We start from the raw sequence: 24002 nt of genomic DNA, 5'->3' as shown, positions 1-24002 counted from the left end.
CCCATGTATTAGATTTTGAATGACAGAATTTAACAGTTAAATTGGCATAATTAAACCCTCCACGTTTCCAGCCATTGCTTTATTAGAAATATAGATAAATGTACATGTTGGTTATTAACTTACGTTTCCATTGAAGAGCTGAAATGTATAATAATGAACTAAACTTAACAAACTATCATATTGATTTCTATAGGGATTCAAGGATATTTCTCTGGAGAGATTTATCCATGGTGGAGCCAATGTTACAGGATTCCAGCTGGTTGATTTTAATACACCTATGGTAACCAAACTAATGGATCGCTGGAAGAAACTAGACCAGAGAGAGTATCCAGGATCAGAGACTCCTCCAAAGGTATGTATTTGTTTTTATCTTACGTATTTTTAGCGTTTTTAAAATTTAAGGTAGAAAGTTCACTATGTAGTTGTTCTCGTAAATGTTTGTCAGTTATAGTGTGGCATAGAGCGGAAGCTTTTTGTCACTAGCACTGCACTGTACAAGTCTTTAATAATTTCTAAGTTTTATATGTAAGAGCAGGATTGTTGGACATTAGCTCGAGTAGTTTACTATTATTATTTTTATTCCTTCGCATATAAATTTCTGTGAAGAAATTGTAGACTTTAAAACAATTTTTCACTCACTGAATATCTCAAAGGTGAACAATCCTTGGTAACTAGTCCACCCCCAAACCACCGGTAGGCAAAAACTATATTTGCAAAGTGATTTATAATGAGTAGGCAAAATGGGGAATTGGTAGAAATGTAAAATGCAAAACTCTTTGACACTAATAGTTCAAGGTCAGGTTGCTTCATGTTTCTCTAACTGACATTGCAGAAGCATGTTAGTGGTAGCCACAAAAGAAGCTGGCAAACTTGTCATCACAGCCCATTTTCTCCTCAGCTGAAGAGACAGTGGCCGTAGACATCATGTAAATAATGGTGTAGTGTGTCTCCAACTCCAGCTTAGTGGGTTTGAGCTCCTGCAAAATTACGGCAGTTCTCATTCTCAATGTGCACTGATCCTTCACTGTCAGTGTTTTCTATTAAAATGTTTTCAAATGTCCTTTGGAAATTCAATCCTAGAAAACTATAGGTAATCTAGATCTAGAGGTAAATAGTCTTACATCTTTTGTTCTCTCAGTGTAACACTTTTCCCACCAGCTATGTCAGTTCCCCTCGGTAAAACAGGAATTTGGCTGATCATATCAGCTTCACTACTCTATAGAATCATGAAATTTCAAAACAGAGCCTTTATTGAGTGTCCGCTATGCGTCAAACACCATATCCAACCCTCTGATTTTAGGAGCTAATAAATACAAGTTGTTACACAGGTGTGTTAATTGGCCATCTCTGAGTTTGCAGGATGCCCAGAATTGAATCATGGGCTTCCTGAGTCTTAGACAAGTGCGTTGTCTACTATATTTTACCACTTTCTGTACTTTGGATAATGCATGTGAAAGCATATTAAAGAGCCTAAATATTTTTAAGATGCAAATCACCGTCCAGATTCAAAGCACCTTGAGAAGTCCTTTAGCCTTCATGCAAGTTCAGAGATAAATCCTCCGTAAAGCCCAATTATATCAAGCATTAATGTGCAAAGAGAGGATGTACAAAGTTTCCTGTTGGACTCATTTCTGATCCGGACACTTTGCCACACGTTCCCCTCATTCTCTTGTCTGTGTGCAGAGACTTCCTTGCACTACTGCTCCTCACACCGATCTGTCTGACTCTTTCTTCCTCACCCTGTCTATGGTCACACCGTCATTTTGCTTGGCATTTCTTCCGTAAACCATCTTTCAAAGATCTTGTGACCCTTTGAGCTGTGGTATCTAGAACAGGCTTCAAGCTTCTCTGTAGGGTTTTGTGGCTCCTTGTGGCTACTAACATCACCACGTGGTCAGAGTGTCCACTGTGGTTCTCCCCTCTGGGCACACTGATGGGGTCAGTCTTTCCCTATCTTGCCTTGAGCCCATCCCAGTGTCTCCTACTTGATAACCTCCAACTAAACTTGTCTATGTCACAGAGTGAGACACTTTGTTTTATATATAAAAACATAATTTTCTCATTTTTCACAGCTCTTATTAGCATGATGCTAGGCACTTAACTAGGCATTTCATAAATATACGCGATCAATTCTCATTACACATGCTATTTATGGTCTATACAGTTGCCATGAACAATGAGTGACACGTGAACACGTGCTCCTAAGGGAAATACAACGTTAGGTTCTTACAAGCCTCTGGCCATAACATTTTTGTCAACCATTCAACACATATCATATGACATGTTGTTTTAAGTCTGTTTACAGACACCCTATGTATTGCATTGTTAATTCATTAACATTGAATTCGTAGGCAACAGCGCTGTCACTCATTCCTCCACAGGGCTTATCTGACACGTGTATTTTCTCCACAAGGCACACCACAGCCTTCTTGCACGGAAGATCACTACATAGCACAGCAGCACTACACTTTTGGGTCATCTTGAAAAGTGAAATCCTCAGCAAAAAGCACATCACTGTGGAAAAATCTGGCACGAAGTAGACCACAAGAGGCCCCTTGTTTACAGTGTGGGAGGAGACACAAGGAGGCAGAGTGTTGCCTTGGTTGACTGCAGCTGGGTGTGCGTGTGTTGTGTGACCCTGTTTTTCACCAACTCCACACACGTCTGCTGATGACCCCCTGCAGCTATTGATTCGGGCATCTCAAACAAATTTAGGAAGTAGGTGAATTTGCAAATATTGGATCCGTGAGTAATGAGGATCAAATGTACTTAACTGAACTTCCCTTGAGTTTCTTTGGTGCCTCATCAAAGATTTGAAACAGGATTTCTGATCGTGTCACCCCCCTGCTGTGAAGAAAAGGAAACCTTCTGGAATAGAGGCACTCCACAGTGCAGGCCCAGCAGGTCTTTCCAGTCATGGGTGCTTCTGCTGCCTTTCTGGCCAGCCACACTGGACGGCCCTGAAGTTTTCCCCTCCTTACCAGTCCCTGTGTCCTTGCTCCCACCTTAGCTGTCCTCCACCTTTATTTCCAGCTGTCCAAACCCAACCACCTTATATGAGCCTTCATCTCAAATCCTACTTTGTCTATGAAGCCTTTCCTTAGTCTCCCCGTAAATACAATCCCTTTCTGCTGTGTAATCTCCATGTTATTTAATTGTGTAATTCTCACAGAGGACTTAATGTAATTTTTTATATGCTTATTGTTGCACTTCTGTAAACTCCTTTGCAGCAGTAACCATCTAGGACACGTCTTTGTAGACTTTGCCATTCCTAGCCAGTGTCTAGCACATTTTTCAAAGAGTTCTCAGATGTGGTATTTCATCCTTGCAACAACCACAGGAAATAGTCACTATTAGCTTGTTTGGTTTGATTCTGATCTGTTTTGTGTTCCATAGCTGGAAAGTGTACTCATTCCCATAAAACTAGGAGTAACAAGTTAGAATTCACGTAGTCCTTTCCTTTCAAAGCTCAGGCTCTCAGCCTTTCAAAGCTCAGGCTCTCAGCGCTGCACTATGATTGTGCCAAACCCTGTCTTGTTATCTCTGAACCTGGGTAACCAGAACTCACTTCACCATTGTCATCACCATTTAAAGCAGGAATAACTCCAGGCCAAACCCGAGTTTTACCCAGCCCTAAAATGAAGTGTTTTGTCAGTAAGAATTTTCTAGATGCCATCTAGAAATGTGCGTCCATAAATCTGATTTCTTGGACATTAACACAATAAGACACGTGGAAGAGAATTATATCCTTCAAAAAAGGAAAATCTATATAAACCACTACATCTTCCCAAGTCCCAGCTCTCCAACCTGTCAAAGGCCCTTGCCACTCACGCTCCACTCTGTGCGATATCTGTTCTGTTTTGGAGTTCACTTGTTTCATGAAAATGGATGGACTTTTTAAAACACAGCAAGTGCATTCGCTTTTTGGTGCCATCTCTTCTCAGCTTTATTCTCCCTATTAAACAAGTGACAATGCGTTGTTGTTGTTGTTGTTGTTGTTGTTTCCTTTCTTGAAACCTAAAATACCAACATTGCATTTTTCTCAGGTGTTTTAGGTCTTTAGGAAGTTCTCCTTTCTTTCTTGTTCTTATTTTCTTACTTTCCAAAACAACAACAACAACAACATGACTTGATGGCTTTCTCTGCTCAGAGATGTCTGGTCCAGGCAGGGGAGGAGGTAGAACATTATCCCAGCTACGAGGGTAGCTGGCCCTTACCTATGGTACATGCCTGCCCTTACGCGTATCTCATCATGTCTAGGAGAATATGTTGCAAGGCTCATAGTTTATGGGTCTCCCATACATGTTCCTGATGAAGCGTTTTAATTGGGCTCTCTACATAGAAAGGTTCTTTGTTAGGATTTATATTCTTGACCTCATCCACGTTTCATTCTGTCTTCTCCAGCTGGTGTGCCTACTCGTCACATCGCCTAAGTTTACTTTCTGCAATTTGAATTTCAAATGATTTTTCTTCCTTTGCTAGCAGCGAAGCAAGGGGACATCCTCTACCTTCCACAGCACAGAACTGCCTCCTGTACAGGCTTACAATGTTTTCATCATAGAGATCTGACCAGATGGAACTCGGGAAAGAGATCAGGCAGGGCTTTGTCATGATTGGTGGTTGGCGCTCTGCTGTGCTTCAGGAAAATTGTGCCCTGTGTTCCACGTGTTCAGGCATTGCCGAGTCAAAGCCAACACATATTCCCTGTTCTTTTTTTTTTTAATGTTTGTTTATTTTTGAGAGAGACAGAGACAGAATGCATGTGGGTTACAGGCAGAGAGAGAGGAAGACACAGAATCCGAAGCGGGCTCCAGTCTGAGCTGTCAGCACAGAGCCTGACACGGGGCTCAAACTCACCAGCCGTGAGATCATGACCTGAGCCGAAGTCGGACGCTGAACCGACTGAGCCACCCAGGCGCCCCAGGGCACTGTTCTTTTTATTTTCAGGTTAAACAAGTTACATGTTCTTGGTTTTTCCTCTCGCTTCCTCTTCTATCCTGAATAATTTTTTCCTGAGGGCTTTGTCTTTTCTCACAGAGAAGCAAGGGGCATCATCAGAAAGCACAGGGTCCTCACTTCAGGTCTCTACTTTGACCCTATGTGACAGCAGAAACTTAGGGGGATGACCTAATGTTCCCGTGCACATGCACACCGGACAACATGCGTGGACCTAACTATGCTCATTCCTATGTAGCACAGTGACGGGTACATACACTTCTATTCAATAAGTAGATGTTGTTTCTGGCATCTTATGGCTAGGTGACAGTAAACATTCCCACATTCTTCTGAGAAACCAAACCGACATAGGCACTTCAAGTCAGTAAATGCACAATAAATCTTAAGGACCCTGCTGGGCATTTCAGAAGAGGAGAATGAGGCACCCCAGCCATTCTGGACTCAGCCGCAGCACATGACTACAAGGCAGATGGTGGTAATAATGCACTTAGCTGCTTGCACTTCATCTGTTTCTACTCAGACCCAGTGAAAAGACCTCACCAAGGGGTCTTGCTTTTCTCACCCAATGGAAAACTGTGCATTAAAATTTCTATTTTTCAGAGTGTGTTTTCCCCTTTTAAAATCAGAGTGGTAAGATTCAGTATACATTCTTTGTAATAAAGTGATAATAGAAATTTCTGAAGCTAGAGTCAATTAAATATCAGTAATTTAACTGTCCTTCAGGCAAAAGGCTGTTTAATGGCCCCTCTTCGGGTGCTCAAGGACCCCAAGACTGTTCCTGGTGACTGATAAGAGTTGATCATTCACCATTATAATTACTTTCATTTTGTTAGTATACGTCTGCTCTGACTTATGATGGAGTCCTTGTGATGGCTGAAACTTTCCGAAATCTTAGGAGGCAGAAAATTGATATTTCAAGGAGAGGAAATGCTGGGGATTGTCTGGCAAATCCTGCTGCTCCATGGGGCCAGGGAATTGACATGGAGAGGACACTCAAACAGGTAACTCACAATTTTATTTAATTAAGTTCAGTTGATTTCACAGTGTTAAGTGTGGCATCTTCAAGAAAATGGAATAATTTTTTTGAGAGTAAATCTATATTACAATTGCCATTTTAATATATTAAGCCATTATCATTTTTGAGACATTTCTAAATAAAATACTAAGTAGAATACTGTTCATATCTTATATAGATGCTTAGTCAAGATAAACTAGGTCATGTCACAATCACAACCCCAAGTCCTAGTGACTTCAAACAACAGGAGTATTTCTCATTCACACACACACGTTAGATTAGGAGGGGTACTCTGCCTGTTGTAATCACTCAGGCTAACACAGCAATAACCGTCTCAAATGCTACAAAGAGAAAGAGAGTTATGGAAGGTTTTGAATTGGCAATTAAATGCTGTGGCCCAGTGGTGACACTCATCACCTCTGTTTACAACTCACTTATTTCAGTCACATTGACCTATCTAACTACGAGGACTCTAGGAAGTCCATGCTATCTTAGGGCCAGAACATCCAAGAACTAGAAATGTTTTTTAACTACTGCTAATTACTACCACAGTAGATCTTTAAATTGCCTTGTAAACTTGGATTAAGTAATTTGTTTATTTTACTCTGTTTGGAATATACTAACAGTATTTTTCAAATGATTAATGTAATATGTATATATTTGTAATCTTACATTTTAAACGTTCTGAAATGTCATGAGTTCAGATCACAGATAAAAATGAATTAAAAGGAAATTTGGAATAAAAAACCCTTGAAAGTTTTTTTTAGTATATCTGTATTTTAAACCCCTCAGGGCTTAATTTTAATATTATCAAGGAGAATATGATACAGTATGGTTATCAGGACTATTTAATGTATTATGTGAATACATAGATAAAACTGAAAAGCAACTATAAATAACCCATATTTCCTTTCCCATAGGCAATACTTCAATATTAAGGAAGTATTCTTTATCACATAAAAAAAACAAAACATATTCCTCTTTCAAGTATATATCAGAATTGATTATATCCCTTTGATTTACTTCTTTCAGATTATATCCCAGCAGCTCAAATACCCTATGGTATTTTAGTTATTCATAGCTTATAGTTATAGCAAATGAAGTCAAGATTTCTGTAAGCAAAATGGCAAATGAATATATGTGTGGGTGTTGTTTTTCATTCATAGGTTCGAATTCAAGGACTGACAGGAAATGTTCAGTTTGACCACTATGGACGCAGGGTCAATTACACAATGGATGTGTTTGAGCTGAAGAGCACAGGGCCTAGAAAGGTGAGCCACACTCAACAGGTCTTCTTAGTTTGCATTTGACATTTTTAAATTTTAATTTAAAATTTAAATTTTAAATTACCTATACGTAATAGGTAGCTGGATGGTCTACATTGGTTTTTAAATGTGAGTACTTACAAATAGCATTTTTTTTAATAATCTGAGCTGAAATAAATTCTTGTGTCACATAATTGATATTTAATGGTATGCCAAAGCTGAAACAAACTAATTTATATGCTGTTTATATCCTGTATCCAAAGTGGAAACAATACATTTTTTTAAAAAAAGATTTAGCAAATAGAGTCTCAAAAACCAAAATTTACAGTGCAGGAAAGCATACCTTGCAGATAAGACACGTACTCACCTCCATGCAGTCATTTATGAAATCATCAGAACAACAAAAACATATTTAGAACAGATGAAACATTCTTGAAATAAGCAAGTAAACACATTGCAATGAACAAAAGAAAGAGCAGATAGAAGATGAGATTAAGTTTATCACTTGGCCGGCAGGGTAGAGGAACAAACACCTGGGAAACTCTAATTGAGGGGATGGGGAAGTTGGATAGGAAGCTGCTGATGGCAGCTTCCTGGATTTCAGAAGGTGACACTGCTGGTTCGATGACGTGACTGGGCATATCATTGGTCGTCTGAACATCCAGCCAGTACTTGATGTTACGGAACCAGACAATCCAATCTAGGTAGTTAGTAGGTACTTTATACCCAACACATATAATTTTTAACATTCCTTTCACTAGGATTAGCTAGGATGGTCAAGGAAAGACGTGTTCAGTTCCCTCATCTAAAAATTGTCTCAACCCTTGGCTGTTTTAAAAAACTGTCTCATGTATAATTTCCTGCTACAATGCAGTAATCGTAGCTAGAACGTATGGAATGCCTGCTGTGTCCCAAACACTGGACTTGGTGTGACTTAATCCAACAAACCTGTAATGTGAGTACTGTGAGCTCCCTTTTTCCAACGAGAAAACTACGGCCGGACAGGTTATAGCTCCTTGTCTCAGGCCCAGCAATGAGAAAACAAAGACTTTAATTCAGATGTGTCTGACTCCAGAACCTTCTACATTATTACCCCACCCGAGTGGTCCTGCTCCAAAGGAGTTTACTTTCCGCACGGTAGAATATAGTCATTTTCTTGACAGTTAAAGAGAAGGCATGTGGAAATCCTCAAGAGGAGGAGATCCCTTCCAGCTGGAGGAAGACAAATCAAGGAAGGCTGTGTCGAGGAGGGAGGCTTTAGACGCAGGAAACCAGCGTTCGGACAGGTGGAAAGGGAGGCTGGACGTGGTGAGAACCTGAAGCAGGTCAGGAAGAGCAGGTGACAGGGCACCTGTGGAACAGGCCTGCCCCATGGGCCCCTCCAAGGACACCGCCCGTGGCAAGGGAATGAGATGTGCTCCCAGGAAGAAACGTGGTGAGTCCCATGTACACACCGACTGGACCCACTGCGTCCACACACAGCCAGCGACAAGAAAGGAGGCAGCCCGTGTGGGGCAAAAGCTTCTCCCCTCTGGGGAGCGGACAGAGTCCCCACCCTAACAACAGTGGCTCACCTCCAGGCACACCTTCCGGCCACACACCAGACTTTGCAAGAGGAGCCATGTAAACAGAAGCTTTGCGAAATGCAAAAGACCACCCCCTACTTCACAAAACAGTAAGTACAGAGAGTAGAATGACCTCTCCGTAAAAGAAAGAAGAAAAAGGAAGCTGCTGGTAACTGGCAGTAATAGCAAGGGAGCTGTATATGGCGCTGAATCCTTCCATGGCCCGTTGAACCGTGACGCTAACGGCAATTAAGGTTTTTGGAGGCGAAGGTTAGAGAGCAAGTTGGGAGAGTGATGAACACCTTCCCACTCAGCTGACATCCATCCAAAACCCTTAAAAGAAATACGAAGTGTAAAATCGGGTAGACTCATCCGTCTTCGTTTTCGCTGCTCGTGGCAGCGAGCAACTTGGGCCTTCTGTCAGGAATATCAAACTTAAAAACGAGCCACGCCGAGAAACACTCTGCTGCTGGTGGAACTCGGCAGAATGTCTGCAAACTGAGCGATCGTTCTTGTAAATGGAACAGTTGCCGGCAAGGGAGCTGTCTCTGAAAATAGATCAGAAGGTCTGCCTGTCAGTTTCCGTGACTTCTGTAACAGAGGAACTGATGGAGAGACTCCTTAAGGAGCAGCCACGACGCTCTTTCAGAAACGCTGGCTCCTGAGTGTGGTGGGACCTTTCCACTCCGCTGACCCCCAGGAAGTGCCCTGGAACCAGATGTGCCTGGTGCAGGGATTTTTAATTGGAACAATTGTATTTATTTAGAGAGCAGGTTACATGCCACACACCAAAATGGAAAACTGATGTGCATTTTTACATTTAATCCACACAAAGCCTGAAGGTGAGACACATTTTTTCTAATTTTATTTTATTTTTAAGTTTATTTATTTTTAAGAAAGAGAGAGAGGGAGGGAGAATCCCAAGCAGGCTCTGTTCTGTCAGCACAGATCCCGGGGGTGGGGCTCAATCCCCTGAACCATGAGATCATGACCTGTGCCGAAATCAAGAGTCAGAAGCTTGACCAACTGAGCCACCCAGGCACCCCTGCTTATTCTCATTTTAAAGAAAAGTAAGGCTCATAGAAACTAACCTGCCCAGCGATGTTCAGCTAGAAAGACGTGGAGATGGGGTGGAAACCAGGGTTCACCAGGCTCCAGAGCTCACTGTCTTCATTGCTGTGAAACCCTGTCAGTCCCAGGGCCTCTAAGAGTTCTCTTTAGGGCTGGTATGAGATTCCTATTTTCGGGGGACAGGTCTGTTCTTATCAGCCCTCCCAGGAGCAAGCTTTAAGTACAACAGGGGCTCCTCATGGCCCCTCAGTCCTCACCAGATCCCTACATCACAGTCAAGGTCCCCTGTAAAAACAGAGATGTTCACTCATAGTATGGCGATATTTATGCACAATTCACCTTTAGGAGTCCAAAGAAGACAAATATTTTTCTGACATCGCTGCTGTTTTAGTGATTTAAATGCTTCCCTATTTTTGCTCTAGCATTACAAAAGTATCCTTCCCCCAATTTCTGTCTCTAGGAAAAATGCCTAGCTCCCCATCTGATTAAATGAGATCAGGCTTGGGAAAAGTTGCCAGTACATTGTCCAATGGTGTGATGAACTAAAGAGAGAAACTACAACTCACCTGAGGTTCTAGGTCCCAACTCTTAAGATTCCTTTCTTCAGGAGGTGACCCCTATATCGCTGTCCGCTCTAATTGACTCAATTCCCAGTGAGTCCATGGTCTAATGAGATTTGCCATGAATGGTCCCATACCCCAAGCCCTGGTTTTCTTTTTGCGCACAATTGCAAGTAAATAAAAGGCAAACACATCCAGTTAGGTAAAATTTTGCTTATTACTTTAACTTGTCAGCACTTCTAAATCACTTATCTTTTAAGGGTCGAGAGTCATGAAGCCGCAGGCCATTTTTAAATGCAAAATGTCAAGGTCTTGCCAACATCTGAGGAGTCTCCAGGATGTGTCCCAAATCTGTGTTTTTTCTGTTGTGGGAACTCATTAAGAAAGAAAAATGCCATTCCTAGACAATGAGCTGCTGGGACCTGGAAGGTGGCTGCCTCTTAATGAAGTGCTAAACTGTAAAACCTATTTTCACATCTTATAATTGTCATGCGGAAAGGAGAATTAACTGGAAGCCTGTTGACTGACATGTTGCTTTTCTTTAAATACACATAGGAATTGAGGGTTATGAGGATGTGTGTGTATGTCTCAGAGGCGTACTTGTTTTTAAATTAACTTTTTAACTGAGTTCTTAAATAAACGTCAGCTACAAATAGATTCTTTTGGACACTTGAAAACAATTGCTGAATTGCTGTACGGTCATGATTTCAGATCAAACTAAGAACTGTATCAAACTTTCTTAATGACAGTCAGTTTCCTCTGTCTGCCCTATGATGATACATGCAACATTTGTGAATAATATGGTGCCTCTTTCTGACATGTTAATCCTTACTTCATTTTACTATGTTCACAAATACTAACACAATAGTTAAGAAGCTTGGAAGAAGCAGGAGAGACTTCCAGAACATACTGGAACAAATGAGACCAGTAAGCAATTACATACATTTTATTGGAGACATGAGTATGATCACCTGCATCCAGAAATTCAGGAAGGAAGTTAAGCAAGTATTAAGTGAACGCCTGTTTGAGAAGGTTGTGGAGCCTAATAGCAAAGTGTGTGGACTCTGTGTCCTGCAGACCTGACTTTTGAATTCTGACCCCATGGAGTATTCCTGAGTGCAGTGTATTTAACCTATAGGCCCTCATGTCCAAAATCTGTTCCATAAATGCACCTACTTCTGAATTTGCTGTGTGTATAAACTTGCCCATGCATCTAAACAAAACACATCGGATACAGTGTGTGTCCCAGTGCAAGCAGCCCACGTGGTGGCTGTTCCTACTACTTCATGGTCTACATGATACAAAGAGCCCTGGATTTCCTTTAGGACCCCGTCACAGTTCATTACTTTGTAAAGTACTTAACTAAGTACTTAATAGATTTTATGGAAAGGACTTTGTTTCATGTCCAAATGAGAAAGTAATACAAGGATGTAAAAATGCAAGAATACAAACTTAAGTGTTATCTTTGAAAGTGAAAATACTGCTCATTAATATTAATCTCTGAGGTATGTAGCCTTTTAGAAAGTGGTCAGGCTTTTACCCCGGGGCTAGGTTATGTAAAACCCAAAACTATTTCTATATTGCCTCAAAAATATGCAAGACTTTTTTTGCTTGAAAATAACCCGTATATATTCCCTTTACGATCAAACCAGTAACATTGATAAAACCATGTAAATTAATTTTAGAAGGTGACAGTCCCACTAGAAGAGAGGCTCAACATAAAATGGTTTTCCATCTGTATCCCTATTCTTTTTTGAACCCCTCCTCCCCAATGTCGTGGCCGCTCCACGACGGTATCTTGTGAAGTTGCCAAATGTACAACCAGGCAGTATCATTAACATCAGAAAAATCGGCTCATTGCCAACTAAGAAAACTCCCAAAGCCTTCTTTTTATCTCCTTTTTAAATCTGCCTGCTTATTAATACCTCTCATTGTTCCCAAAAGAGCTAGAGAAGACTATTCTAAAATGCGTCTTCAACAATTTTCTCTGTTCTGCAGGTTGGTTACTGGAATGATATGGATAAATTAGTCTTGATTCAGGACGTGCCCACTCTTGGCAATGACACAGCAGCTATTGAGAACAGAACAGTGGTTGTAACCACAATTATGGTAAGTTTTGGTCTATGCTTTTTGCTGTTCCGTCTTGTCCACAGGCAGATTTGATTCCCCAGCCATGGGGAACAGGGTGAGCGCTGCATCATACGTGTGGTGGCATGGGTCATGGGTCACATGAGCCACGGGAGTCCGTTGAGGCCCTGAATAGGTTTGTCCTGAGCTTTGAGTACACTCGGTACTTTCATTTGTATTATCTTTTGTTGCACTGTTGTTCTTGGAAAAATGCTCAGATGTTAACAATTGAAACTGTCACACTCTAGTTAGAAATGGATGAAATGCTAACATTCCAAAGGACACAAGAATGAACATGAGAAAAGCAGTAGCCAATCACAGAAAAATATCTGGTAGTAAACACCGTATTATTGTTGTTACTGTTTTTTTAAACATCAATGTAATAATAGTTAATAGTGTTCAAATGGATAATTTTCAAGTAGTTTAATCATTGGATAGTGATTTGCATTGTCTGTTTATAATAGTGAGGATATGAATGTAAAGATTTTAATGAGCATGTTTTATAGACCTAATGCTTTCAAAATTTTATTTTATATTTATTTTTCACGTGGAAAGGGTGTTTTGCACCGATTATTTTTCTCATTGACCACTGACATATACGCAATATAATTTTTGGACTTCTCTTAAGATTTAAGAAAAATACGACTCCTCCATTCCACCACATCATAAAATGAAAAATACTCCAAGTTTTAAGGATATTTTCTCAAAGCGATCCTAATGAAAATACCTTTTAAATAATAGAGAATATCTGGTGTATTTTTCTCCCCTAAAGTCAAGCCTGCCCTTTAGAGTCAATGCTGGTCAAAGGAGATGAACAGTCGGTGACCTATATCCTCAGCTCACTGTCTCGTTAGGCAGAACACATTTTTAATAATTCATGAAGCCCTTCCTCTAAATAAAGTGGAAGTATTTTATGTTATTTAACTCTTAGCTTATGTAACTTTAGTTTTTAGTAACTTCAAGTTATTTCCAAAACTCTTGGCCCTGAGGTCAAAGCGTGAGAAAATGCCAGAGAGAAAGAAGCCTCCGTGTGCTGGGATTCGTTTTCTCTGTGTTGCATCACCAGCTAGCAATTTACTGTTAATCTGCCAAGCCTTGATTGAAGGTTGATGATTTTAGAATGCAAACCGACTTACAGCAGTTTTTTGTGTAAGAGTGCAAAATATACACCTTCTAATTAATTGTGTAACAGTTGCATGGGACTTGAAAAGCAGTATATAATATATATAGTATATATATATATATATATACACACGTCTATATTTCTTTTCCTAAAAAAGACACAGTAATGGAAAGTCGTACTTCAGTACAGTCCTCCTCTTTTCAGCCTCTGATGAAGAATCCTATTTTAAGAAATTGATCAAGAAGGAAATGAGTTCCACGCTGTTCGACCATTCCTAACTAAGGCTCACGTCTTGTTCTCCTGTGTAGTAGATTTAAGCTAATTTTTCATGTGGGATTCTTCTTGGATGACCAGCTCTGGACTACCAGAAAAAAAATTTTTTTTAAGTTCTGTGACTTTTCCGAGATACTAGAACAAAAGAAGAATTAATCCTCTTTCTCAAGAAAATCCATAGATGTCGAAAAACAATCACTCAGTAATTTTGACCTATCAATTCCCCTATCTTGAAACGAGGGCATTGTACAGAAAGGTGGAATTCTGTCACTTCTAATTCCAAGTGAAGGTCTTCTAAACGTAAATATCTCTGAGTTTGTGTGCTTGTTTTCTGAGTATACACAGCTGTTTTCTTTAAAGGTTCTCTGAAATCTTGCCTGTTCTGTGTGAAATAAAGTGTTTTCATGTGCATTATAGGTATAATGTAGACAGTCTCCTTTTTGTCCATGTTATTAAAGGCACGGGAGATCTAATTCTTGAAACCAAAATATTGAATCACCTTGCAAGCATGGCTCATTTTCAGGAAGCATGCTACCAAAACATAAGTTACAGTGATTGAGATTCAGTGGTTTCTTATATACCTAAAGAATATTCTGTAAAGTTAACTGTTGTTTGACAGTGATATCAATATTTTTGCTATTAAAACAGTGCAATACTCGTATTTGTCTTTTGTATAAAAATGTAATCTTCCTATAGTAATACCTCTGGGCTGTGCAATTGCATAATGATTCAGTAATTTAAAAACATAGCAGAATCTTTTCCCTCAAAGTGTTCCTTGTGTTTGCTCTTGTTGAAAATGGTCACCCGGGACCTATGACCACTCCACCATCTCGTTCATTTTGAACAAAATCTGATTCCTTGTAGATGAATGAGATATTGGCACCAACATGTAAAAATCTCCCAAATTCAACTGAGAACTCCCAACACAGATGGCACTGGTTAGACACTGTAACGTGCACGAGACACGTACCCAGACACGGAAGGTTGAGAGTGTTGTGGCCCTGGAAATCATTCGTTTTGATCAAAACTGATATGACGTTGCTGTTCTCCCATTTGTCTTTCCTTTGTGTATGTTGTTATTTATGTGTCGATACATTGTAATGATACATGCTGTTAAATAAAATTGATTGAGAAATTCATTTATTCATCCACAAATATTTATTAAGCTGGGCACGGGATATGCTGCACAACAAAACAGACAAAACCCTGCACTCAGATGAGTTTATATTCTAGTGAGAGAAAGCAGACAACAGGCAGTAGATGAATATTTTAGATCTCATGCTCAAGTAAAGTGTGGCTTCTGCTTTTTGAACTGGTGAAATTTGTTTTTTTTCCCCTTAGAACCGTGTTGTATATCTAGAGTGGGGTCTCCGTTTGAATGGCTTATTCCACCTGAATATAGTCATGCTGACAGCAACTTAGCTGAATGTGCATAAAATGTAAAATTGGTAGTGCCTTCCCATGAGGGTCAGGACTACAGAGTTGGAAGGTCTGAAGTTTTGAGTTCAGATGCTCACTGTCTTCTGTCAGCCTTAGTGACCAAAACTTATAAAAATTTTATAAAGTCTGTAATTGTATATGAGACTCTGAGCCCTCCTAACTTTCTGAATTGTAAGTAACAATTCCTGTCAACAACCCAAGAAAGCCAGGTCTGCACCATGTGGTTTGAGGACGCGCGGTTGAGGAAAAGGCATTAGTGCCGTAGAGAAAAGCAAGAATGGTGGTTCCGTCTGTGATCTCACTACTCGGGCTGTGGAACTCTCCGGAAAAGGAGAGATAAAGCGGTATTTCAGCCGAGCCCATTTCCCCCTGCATGTTCACTTCTGAAGCTAAACAATGCTTATGATGCATGACTCAGCTTAGAAGGTATTTCTTACCGTCTTGTGAACGTAACAAACCTTGGGGAAGATTATGCATACATACATCCAGATTTATTCACTAAAGCATCAGAATTATGTTACAAACTTGAAAGCAGTTTTACTTATCACACATGATCTTTCCAGAGGTTACTCTATTATACCTTTTGTTAAATGTTTTGTATTTTCTATAGGATTTTATAGATACGCACTGTCTATATACATGTGCACATATAACAGTACACACATATTTTATATAATATATGCACATGTACATAGACCTATGCACAAAAACATAGACGTATTTATTCTCTCCCTTGTACTAAATACTAATTTCCCCATACATATGCCTGCCTCTGAAGGGCTTAGCACTCGGTTTTGAAATACCTTATTTTGAATGAACTTAAAATTGTGCAGCCATCCAATTTATTCATTTTTTTCTGAATTGAATAATAACCTTTTAATTCCCACCTTTAAGAATTTTACCCATGGGATCAATTATCTACATCCATTAATATTCTTCAGGGAAAAGGAAATATCACATAGCAACTGACTTTGGTTGATAGTACTGATTTTATTGTTTTAACTCTTTTCAACAGTGCTTGTAATGTTTATATTCATGATGTTTAGAAAATCTTAAAAACGTCCTAAAAAGTATCTCTTTCAACAGTTTTACTTCTACTAAATACAAATAACCCCCAAAATTTTTCTCAGTAGGAAAATACTTTATCGATTGAAAATCATCTTAATTCATTTACACAAACATTTTCATAAGCAAGCCCTGATGTAGCAGTTTCAGACAGGGATTGATTTCTTTCCTGAAATAGCAGAGCAGATGTAGAGCACTACCCATTATGGAAATTGTAGTCATAAACTCATAATCACTAAGAAGTAATGCATTTAAAATAACTTCTGAGGAATTACTGCCCCAAAGAGCACAGTAGTTGATAATAAAGATGGGAGGTTATACTCTTAAGGCAGAACTAAGTGGTTATATTCTGCTTGTCTGATCTTTCCGCTTTTATTCACAGTTCAATACCCGGGACTCCATAAGGCTGCATATCAAAGACGCCCCACAAATCCCCCTTAATGACTAACCAGGACTCTATTTTCTTTTCTATTGAGAAGATTTGGTATTTTCTTCAGGCATAGTAGCCCCCAAAACCTTGCATTAAATCAAGGGCTTGTATTAATGTAGAAGGGCTACATGTGGGCAAATTGTCAGATTGGGTTGGTGCAAAGGACGAGATTGGGAGAGTGTTGAAGATCTGCTATTCATGTGGACTTAATATGAAAGAAAAGCAAAATGAGACACTCGCAAAGAAGCTGGGTTGAGCTGAGCAACCGGGAGATCTTTTGTTCAAGAAAAGCCTCACTTTTCTCTCCACCTGTTCTCCCACCTTCCTGAGGGTGATCATCTTGTTTCTCTCACACTGGAGCACCGCACACCTGAATCTCAGTACCTGTGCATGCCCCTACCTGTGCAAAAAGTCTCGCTAAATCTCTAGTCAACATCTTCAGTACGCTGAAGGTCTTCCAGTCTTTGTTGGTTCGTTTGGCAGGAGCTCAAAGACCCTGACAGGCCCGTTCTGTCCAAAAAGGGAACTGAAAAAAGAAAAGAAAAGAAAACTAGGTATTTTTTTACTTAGATTTGCATGTGTGTGTTTCAGAAGAGATAGCCTAGCACTTAATAGTCACTTTCCTTTTGAAGACCTGAATCAGGAATTCTAATATAATTACTTTGCCCTGATACTCCTGTTTAGGGAGCACAATTCCACTAGGAGATCTTCAGATTTATTGAGTGCCTTATATGTACCAGACAATAGGAGGCGATAAGGAGAGGTTTTATCTACACTGTGTACTTATAATTTCATATAAAGTATTTCATTCACTCACAGTACAGAAATCCACATCCTTACTTACACCTGTCCCCTCTCTAGTTAAATCACAAATCTCAAGTAGCTGCACACACCTTGACAGATGCAGTAAGAGCTTCAACAATTCCCATATGCTTCAAAATAGAGATTCAGATCCCACTTCTGCTACTTCTGTGAAATGGAATGATTTGCTTACCCTCTCTGAGCCTCAAATTCTCTGCCTGAGAAGTGGGAAGTGCCTGTCTCAAAATATCAATGTGAAAAGTAAATGAAAGGTACAGTTAAAGAACTTTGCATTATTTCTTCGCATGTACTAAGTAAGTCGGAGCTACTATTACTTTTCGCAACTATATATTTTTTTTACATTTTTATTGATTTTTGAGAGACAGAGAGAGACAGAGCACAAGTTGGGGAGGGGCAGAGAGAAAATGAAACACAGAATCCGAAGCAGGCTTCAGGCTCTGAGCTGTCAGCACAGAGCCCGGTGCAGGGCTCGAACTAACAAACTGAGATCATGACCTGAGCTGAAGTCAGACGCTTAACCGACTGAGCCACCCAGGCGCCCCATTCACGACTATATTTTATCATTGTCCTCCACCACTTTTTTACAAAGAATTACAATCTTAATCACAAGAGGACAAGAGGAATATTTTATTTATTTTTGCCCTCCTCGTTCCCACTGCCTGGCACGCAGTGGGTGCTTAATAAATGTTTGAGTACACGGTAGAAACACAGCTTTTCCTAAAGCAACTTGCTCACTATATAATGTAGAGGGAATTTAGCAACACAGATGTGATTACCAGCTAGAGAATCATGTGCACATGAACTGATACGGTCGTATATGTATATGAAGGCTAAAATACTTAAGTGTTCAAGTATTGCACACACTTTAGAATTGGACTTCAACCTTAGTACCACATGGGAGCCATAGCGGTACAACTTTTGAAAACTCTTATGTGTGTTATACTAAAAGTTATAAATGATAACCATGAAGCAATTTCAGGTGTATTTTATAAATGTGTAATTCTTGATTTTCTCTACATATTCTCCCACGTTTTAATTAGCTGTCACAAGAAAAAAAAAAAACAAGAAGGAAAGTATTAGCTCCTTGTAGCTACCAATATTTTATAAACTCTCTTAGAAATTAACACTGCTCTGCAACAACTCACCCATTTTCATAACCACATTTATAATTTAATTAAATTATACAGGAGAATGTTTTCTGTAAGTTACCAAACCGTTTTCATCTATCTAAAGAAGAGACAATTAGTTGCCTTAATTTTATAGGTAGAGAAACTTTCTTCACCCAAGTCCAGTGTTAAAATACTCATTAATTACAAAGAGGCAAGAGATTTCTGGGTGCCTTGACTATGTCAACATAAGGCAGTAGTATTCAAGGACCAAGCGTAGACAATTGCCCACAGGAGAGTTACTTAGGGCATCTCTGAGAGAAAATTATGGACCATGTCATTTACATTTTTATTAAATTTTCAAAAGTAGTTTCCACATTTGCAAAGTCCTTAAAAATCAGAAGTAGTATAGAAACTACTTGCCATGTTATGCAAGGTGAAATACCATCTATCGCAGAGTCACAAGAGCCAAGTGCAACTTTGCTAGTTAACATGCTGGCTGAGGGAGAAGAAAAGAGTTGTGTGAAAACTACTCCGTGACTGTTACAGTACAATGTTATAAATCCATGATTTCCATGACATTGTGGCCAAAAGCAGTCACTTCTTGTCTGCATATGGCTAAAAAATCTAAAAAATCTGAGGTGTGACCAGCACACCTCAGCTGTGTTCACCACACCTGTCTTTTGGTGGCTTTAGTCTTCATTTATAAAATCAGGTGTTTGTTAATTTATCTCTCTAGTTCATGGCCTTCAAATCATTTGGTTTAGGTGTGTGTGTGTGTGTGTGTGTGTGTGTGAATTGAAAACTGTCTACTATTATTAGCCACCAGTAAACTTTTTCATATTATAAGGATTTTCACAGTCATTCTTCATCCTGTTTTCTTACTTGCTTCAAAAACTAAATGGGAATATGACTTGAAGGGCGTGATTGTCATATTGGGGGGTGGGGAGTTATTAGTTTTCACCGGAGACATATTTTAGAACAGAATAAAATTTCATGGACCACACGACCCGAATTAAACTCTAATGAAAGCAAAATTATTGGACAATGTTAGGAAAGGTGATTTATTGCAAATAAGTATATAAATTTTTTAAGCTCTTAATTCATTTCTTCATTGAACTCGCTAGCACCTGCTCTGAGAGAGGCATCCAGCAAAATGCTAGATAGCAAAGAAAAATCGTCTAGCTCTTTTCCCAAAGGAGGTCACAGTTGAATGTGGCCTAAACCAGATGCAGAATATGGAGACCTGTGACTTTGACTAACTACTAAATGGTCTCTAACTTCATGAGATATTCTAGAATACTAATCCCATTGCCAAAGATGACAGTTTATGCCTCTCTCGACAATTATTAATGTTTATTTTTCCTGTCACAGTGCTAGATATTTAAGAGTCACTCAGTAGAAAACTGTTTTAAAGATTTCACTTTCAGTATCCAATATAAAGCCATCGAATATACTTGTAAGCATATTTCTCTATTCATCCTTTATTACTGATTTCTCGCCACACAAAATCAGTGTGTGTGCTAATACTAAATACAATCGTTTTGTCAAATTCTGCGGTTGAAAAGTTTAAGACTTTGGAATGTTTTATTATTTCCCCCTTTACAGTTCTACTTCTCTCATTATAGGAATCCCCATATGTTATGTACAAGAAAAATCACGAAATGTTTGAAGGAAATGACAAGTATGAAGGCTACTGTGTAGATTTGGCATCTGAAATTGCAAAACATATTGGTATCAAGTATAAAATTGCCATTGTCCCTGATGGAAAATATGGAGCGAGGGATGCAGACACAAAAATCTGGAATGGGATGGTAGGAGAACTTGTTTATGGGGTAAGCAAATCAACTTACTGAAGAATTTACTTACATAAACCTGAAACTTTTTTTTTCCCCGCCCAGGCACATATCTGTTTCTAAAGACCTATTACTGTTTTTAAATTTGCAGTTAACATTCAGAGAGGCATATACGATGTTCAGACGTTTCTCTAGTTCGTTATGGTGCCATTCCCAAATAATGAGAGAAGTTAATACCTCATAACTTCAAAATCTAGAAAGATAAAAAATTTAGACTATGATGTCCTATTTAAAAAAAAAAAGTGGTGACTTCAGTACCTGTGATGATTATTCTCTTGCCTGATGTTGTTCCATCATAGCTATGTTGTTTTAAGAACCGCACAACAAATCTTTTATTTATGTTACTTGGTAATTGAAGGGAAAGATTTCCTTCAACAGCATAAACTAAGACCTTATTTTAAGTAGTTCTCTGTATCCCCATTGCTTGTGCTTACTGGTAAATATCTTTTATGTAATTTGGTGAAGCAATCATGAAATTACTTTAGCATCTATAAAATATTCACAGTCCTGCTGAACATAGTAAATTTAAACTTTATGCAGTGGCATCATTTTTTTCGATGTAGCAAAACAAAAAAAAGCTAGAACATACTTCATAGCGGGCCTCATGTGAAAACAGGTGGAGGGAGCCCTTCCCTGTGAGTTCACCATATACGAAGTATACACAGTTTATCGCCAAGGGCATACTCTGTGTAGACATTCCTGCCTTACTCAGAACAAGATCAGTTTCTTCAGCTGTCCCTGCAAAGGATCGAAATGAAACCAGTGGTTACCAAGTGCTGGTGATGCGTGATCCTACCAAAGTCCAGAAACCAACCCGAGAGCTCGCAGCAAGCCGTATCCACCTGAGGTGTACTCAGAAATTTCCTAGAAGACAATTCATATTTCACAGACTTCTCCTTCAGAGCACACCCTGTCTGACTCACCCTCACAAGATGCCTTTGAGATAATTGCATGAGAGCCATCCTTCCCTAGACAAGAATAATGATGGAACGATTGAGGACATAACCGAAGTCTGTTGAGGGGCCCCTTTGCCAAGCCTGAACTGCAATCCACTAGTCACAGTTCTGCACCCTGCCCGTCACACCATGCAGCGACCAACTTTCTGCAACCAGTCCAGGCCTGTGGCTGTCCCCTCAGCAGAAGAGGAAATTGTTTGGCATTAAAGAGCAATCAGTTAGTTTTATATCCATTTATAAGAACTATTGACCAGTGAGGTGCCCTAAATGAAGGTGGAAAAAATTGGCAGTTTTAAAGAATCAAAAAGTATTTTACCACAGGGCTCATCAGCGGTTTGATAGTGAGCTTCAAGCTCCAAAGAAAAAGGATCCCTAAACCAGGTGTTCCTTGGGAATTTTTTAGACAGTTGGTAATATTTTTAACTTTTGATACAATAAGTAGGTTTTAAATATAAACATTATTCAAGTTGTTAGAACTACAAGAATTCATTTCCTTCAGAGATCACTATTGGGTATTTCATCTCAAAAAATCCTAGTTGGATCACCAATTAGTCATGGATGGCGTAACAAGCTTAGGTTTCTTTCTAGAGCATTTGTTACTTCTCTCTTCCGCGGAGCCCCTACCCACTGGGCAACCCAGGCTCACCCCTTTGCAAGGGCTCTGACCATATGGTTCAAGTAGCAAAAATGAGCGATATTTAGAGAGTAGCATAGCTAACGAAAAGTTGTATCTGTGGTACACACCACAGTAACGGAAAGTCCCAAAGTCAAGCAGGTGTCAAAGAGAAAGAGAAGATAACCTAGTGGTTATCAGTTCTCATTATGTTCACTCATCAGTTAATCCTCCAGGGTTTAAATTCTCTCTTCTCTGCCACTTGAGCTTTTCCCGAAAGGAATCTTCTCCCATGTGTCTCGTACACTTTCTGTGGCGTCAGTATGCATCCAGGTGTCTGTAAAGTCTGCACTTTCTTCTGAGTTATTTTACTTTCTTACTGCAAACACGTACAACAGATGTCCAGGTTCCGGGGCCTGGGGTGAAACACCCATTCTGTCCTAGCTACCAAAGCTCCTTAGACAAGCAAAAGGATTCACCTTGAACCCGTTGTTGCTGTTGTTGTTGTTGTTGTTGTCATATTCTTTGCACACTTTGTAATGGACTTGTCAGGAATAAGTGTCCTGTGAAGCACTCACGTGCAGCCTCAGTGCACCACCAGGAGGTGGCCCCAAGTGCAGATCTCCCCACTCCTGGCAGGTACTCTCCCCCTGTGGCACCTGTGCGCCCAGCAAGTCCATTCCGTGGTCCTCTGTGGCCCTTCTGCTGGGTCCTGCCAGACTCATGTGCATGGAGTTGAATCCACGGGAATGTTCTTCCAGGCATGTTCCATGGCCGGCCAGCACCAGGATTACCTGTGCTGTGTGGTGACATGCCGGTTCATGAGCCTTGCCCCAGAGACCCTGGAAAACCCAGGTATCATGCAGCGCTTGCAGGAGACCCTTTGCCTACTTCCTTCCGGGAATCACCGAAAGGTTATGGACCATCTCCAGGGTTAGCAGACAAAGCCCAGGTCTGTCTCCTCTGTTCACTATCCTCTTGCAGAACACAACTTGCAGACATCACAATTACCCTCATCGAACATCCCGGGTCTGTCCTCCCTCACATCTACTTTCACATGCAGGAAGGCCCCCTTGTTTCTCTCCGTTTCTTTCTCTTTTGTAGAGTTAACTCATTCAGGGTCACTTGCATAAGTAAAACATTTCATAAGAACGTTATGCAGAACGAGTTATACGAGTGGTGTTTCAGATCGGTGTAAGGATGTCGTGGCCACATATTCCTGTTGCAACAGCAGAACAGCCACTTAGAAAACTAACAATTCTGTAGGATGTCATCATGTATGCTACCAAATACAGCTTAGAGGAATTGTGGGGGCAAGACTAAAACACGTATGATGGAGACTGATCATACGATATGAGAAGAATTATACTCAAAATGTTTATTTTGAGAGAGAGAGAGTAAGTCTGAGTAGGGGAGGGGCAGAGAGAGAGAGAGAGAGAGAGAGAGATATCTAACAAGACTCTCAACGCAGGGCTTGGACTTACAAACCAGGAGATCATGACCTGAGCTTAAATCAAGAGTCAGATGTTGAACCGACTGAGCCTCGCGGGGATCCCCTGATATGACAAGAATTTCTCTAAGCATGAAACCAAAGGCTAAAGACACAAAAAAGATACTTTTATAGGCTACAAAAAATTTAATACATATATTGCAATGAAGTACCATGATCTAAGTTATATAATGAAAACAGATGCTGAGTAGGGAGAATATTTGCAACGTATGTGGAAAATAAAAGTTAATATTTTGAATATATTTGAAA

The 24002-nt window shown here is 39.8% G+C and overlaps 1 protein-coding gene across 10 annotated transcripts in view; it reads left to right on the top strand.

The window, feature by feature from the left end:
• The window catches only part of GRIA4 (glutamate ionotropic receptor AMPA type subunit 4), a 403247-nt gene that overhangs the window by 327352 nt on the left and 51893 nt on the right, over nucleotides 1–24002 (top strand). For 9 of the 10 annotated variants that reach the window (XM_078432679.2, XM_078432681.2, XM_078432680.2 and 6 more), the window contains 5 exons: nucleotides 194–352; nucleotides 5790–5957; nucleotides 7138–7242; nucleotides 12431–12541; nucleotides 20447–20653. In XM_078432679.2, the coding sequence (XP_078288805.1) occupies nucleotides 194–352; nucleotides 5790–5957; nucleotides 7138–7242; nucleotides 12431–12541; nucleotides 20447–20653 (750 nt within the window). Of the gene's footprint in view, nucleotides 1–193; nucleotides 353–5789; nucleotides 5958–7137; nucleotides 7243–12430; nucleotides 12542–13886; nucleotides 15084–20446; nucleotides 20654–24002 lie in introns of those variants that run through there. The other variant, XM_078432687.2, reaches the window with a different exon arrangement.

Source organism: Panthera onca, chromosome D1 (genome assembly GCF_046562875.1).
Source record: "Panthera onca isolate mPanOnc1 chromosome D1, mPanOnc1 haplotype 2, whole genome shotgun sequence".
NCBI classification, from domain to species: Eukaryota; Metazoa; Chordata; class Mammalia; order Carnivora; family Felidae; genus Panthera; species Panthera onca.
The sequence above is the reverse complement of the archived record's forward strand: the minus strand, read 5'-3'. Positions and strand labels throughout refer to the sequence as shown.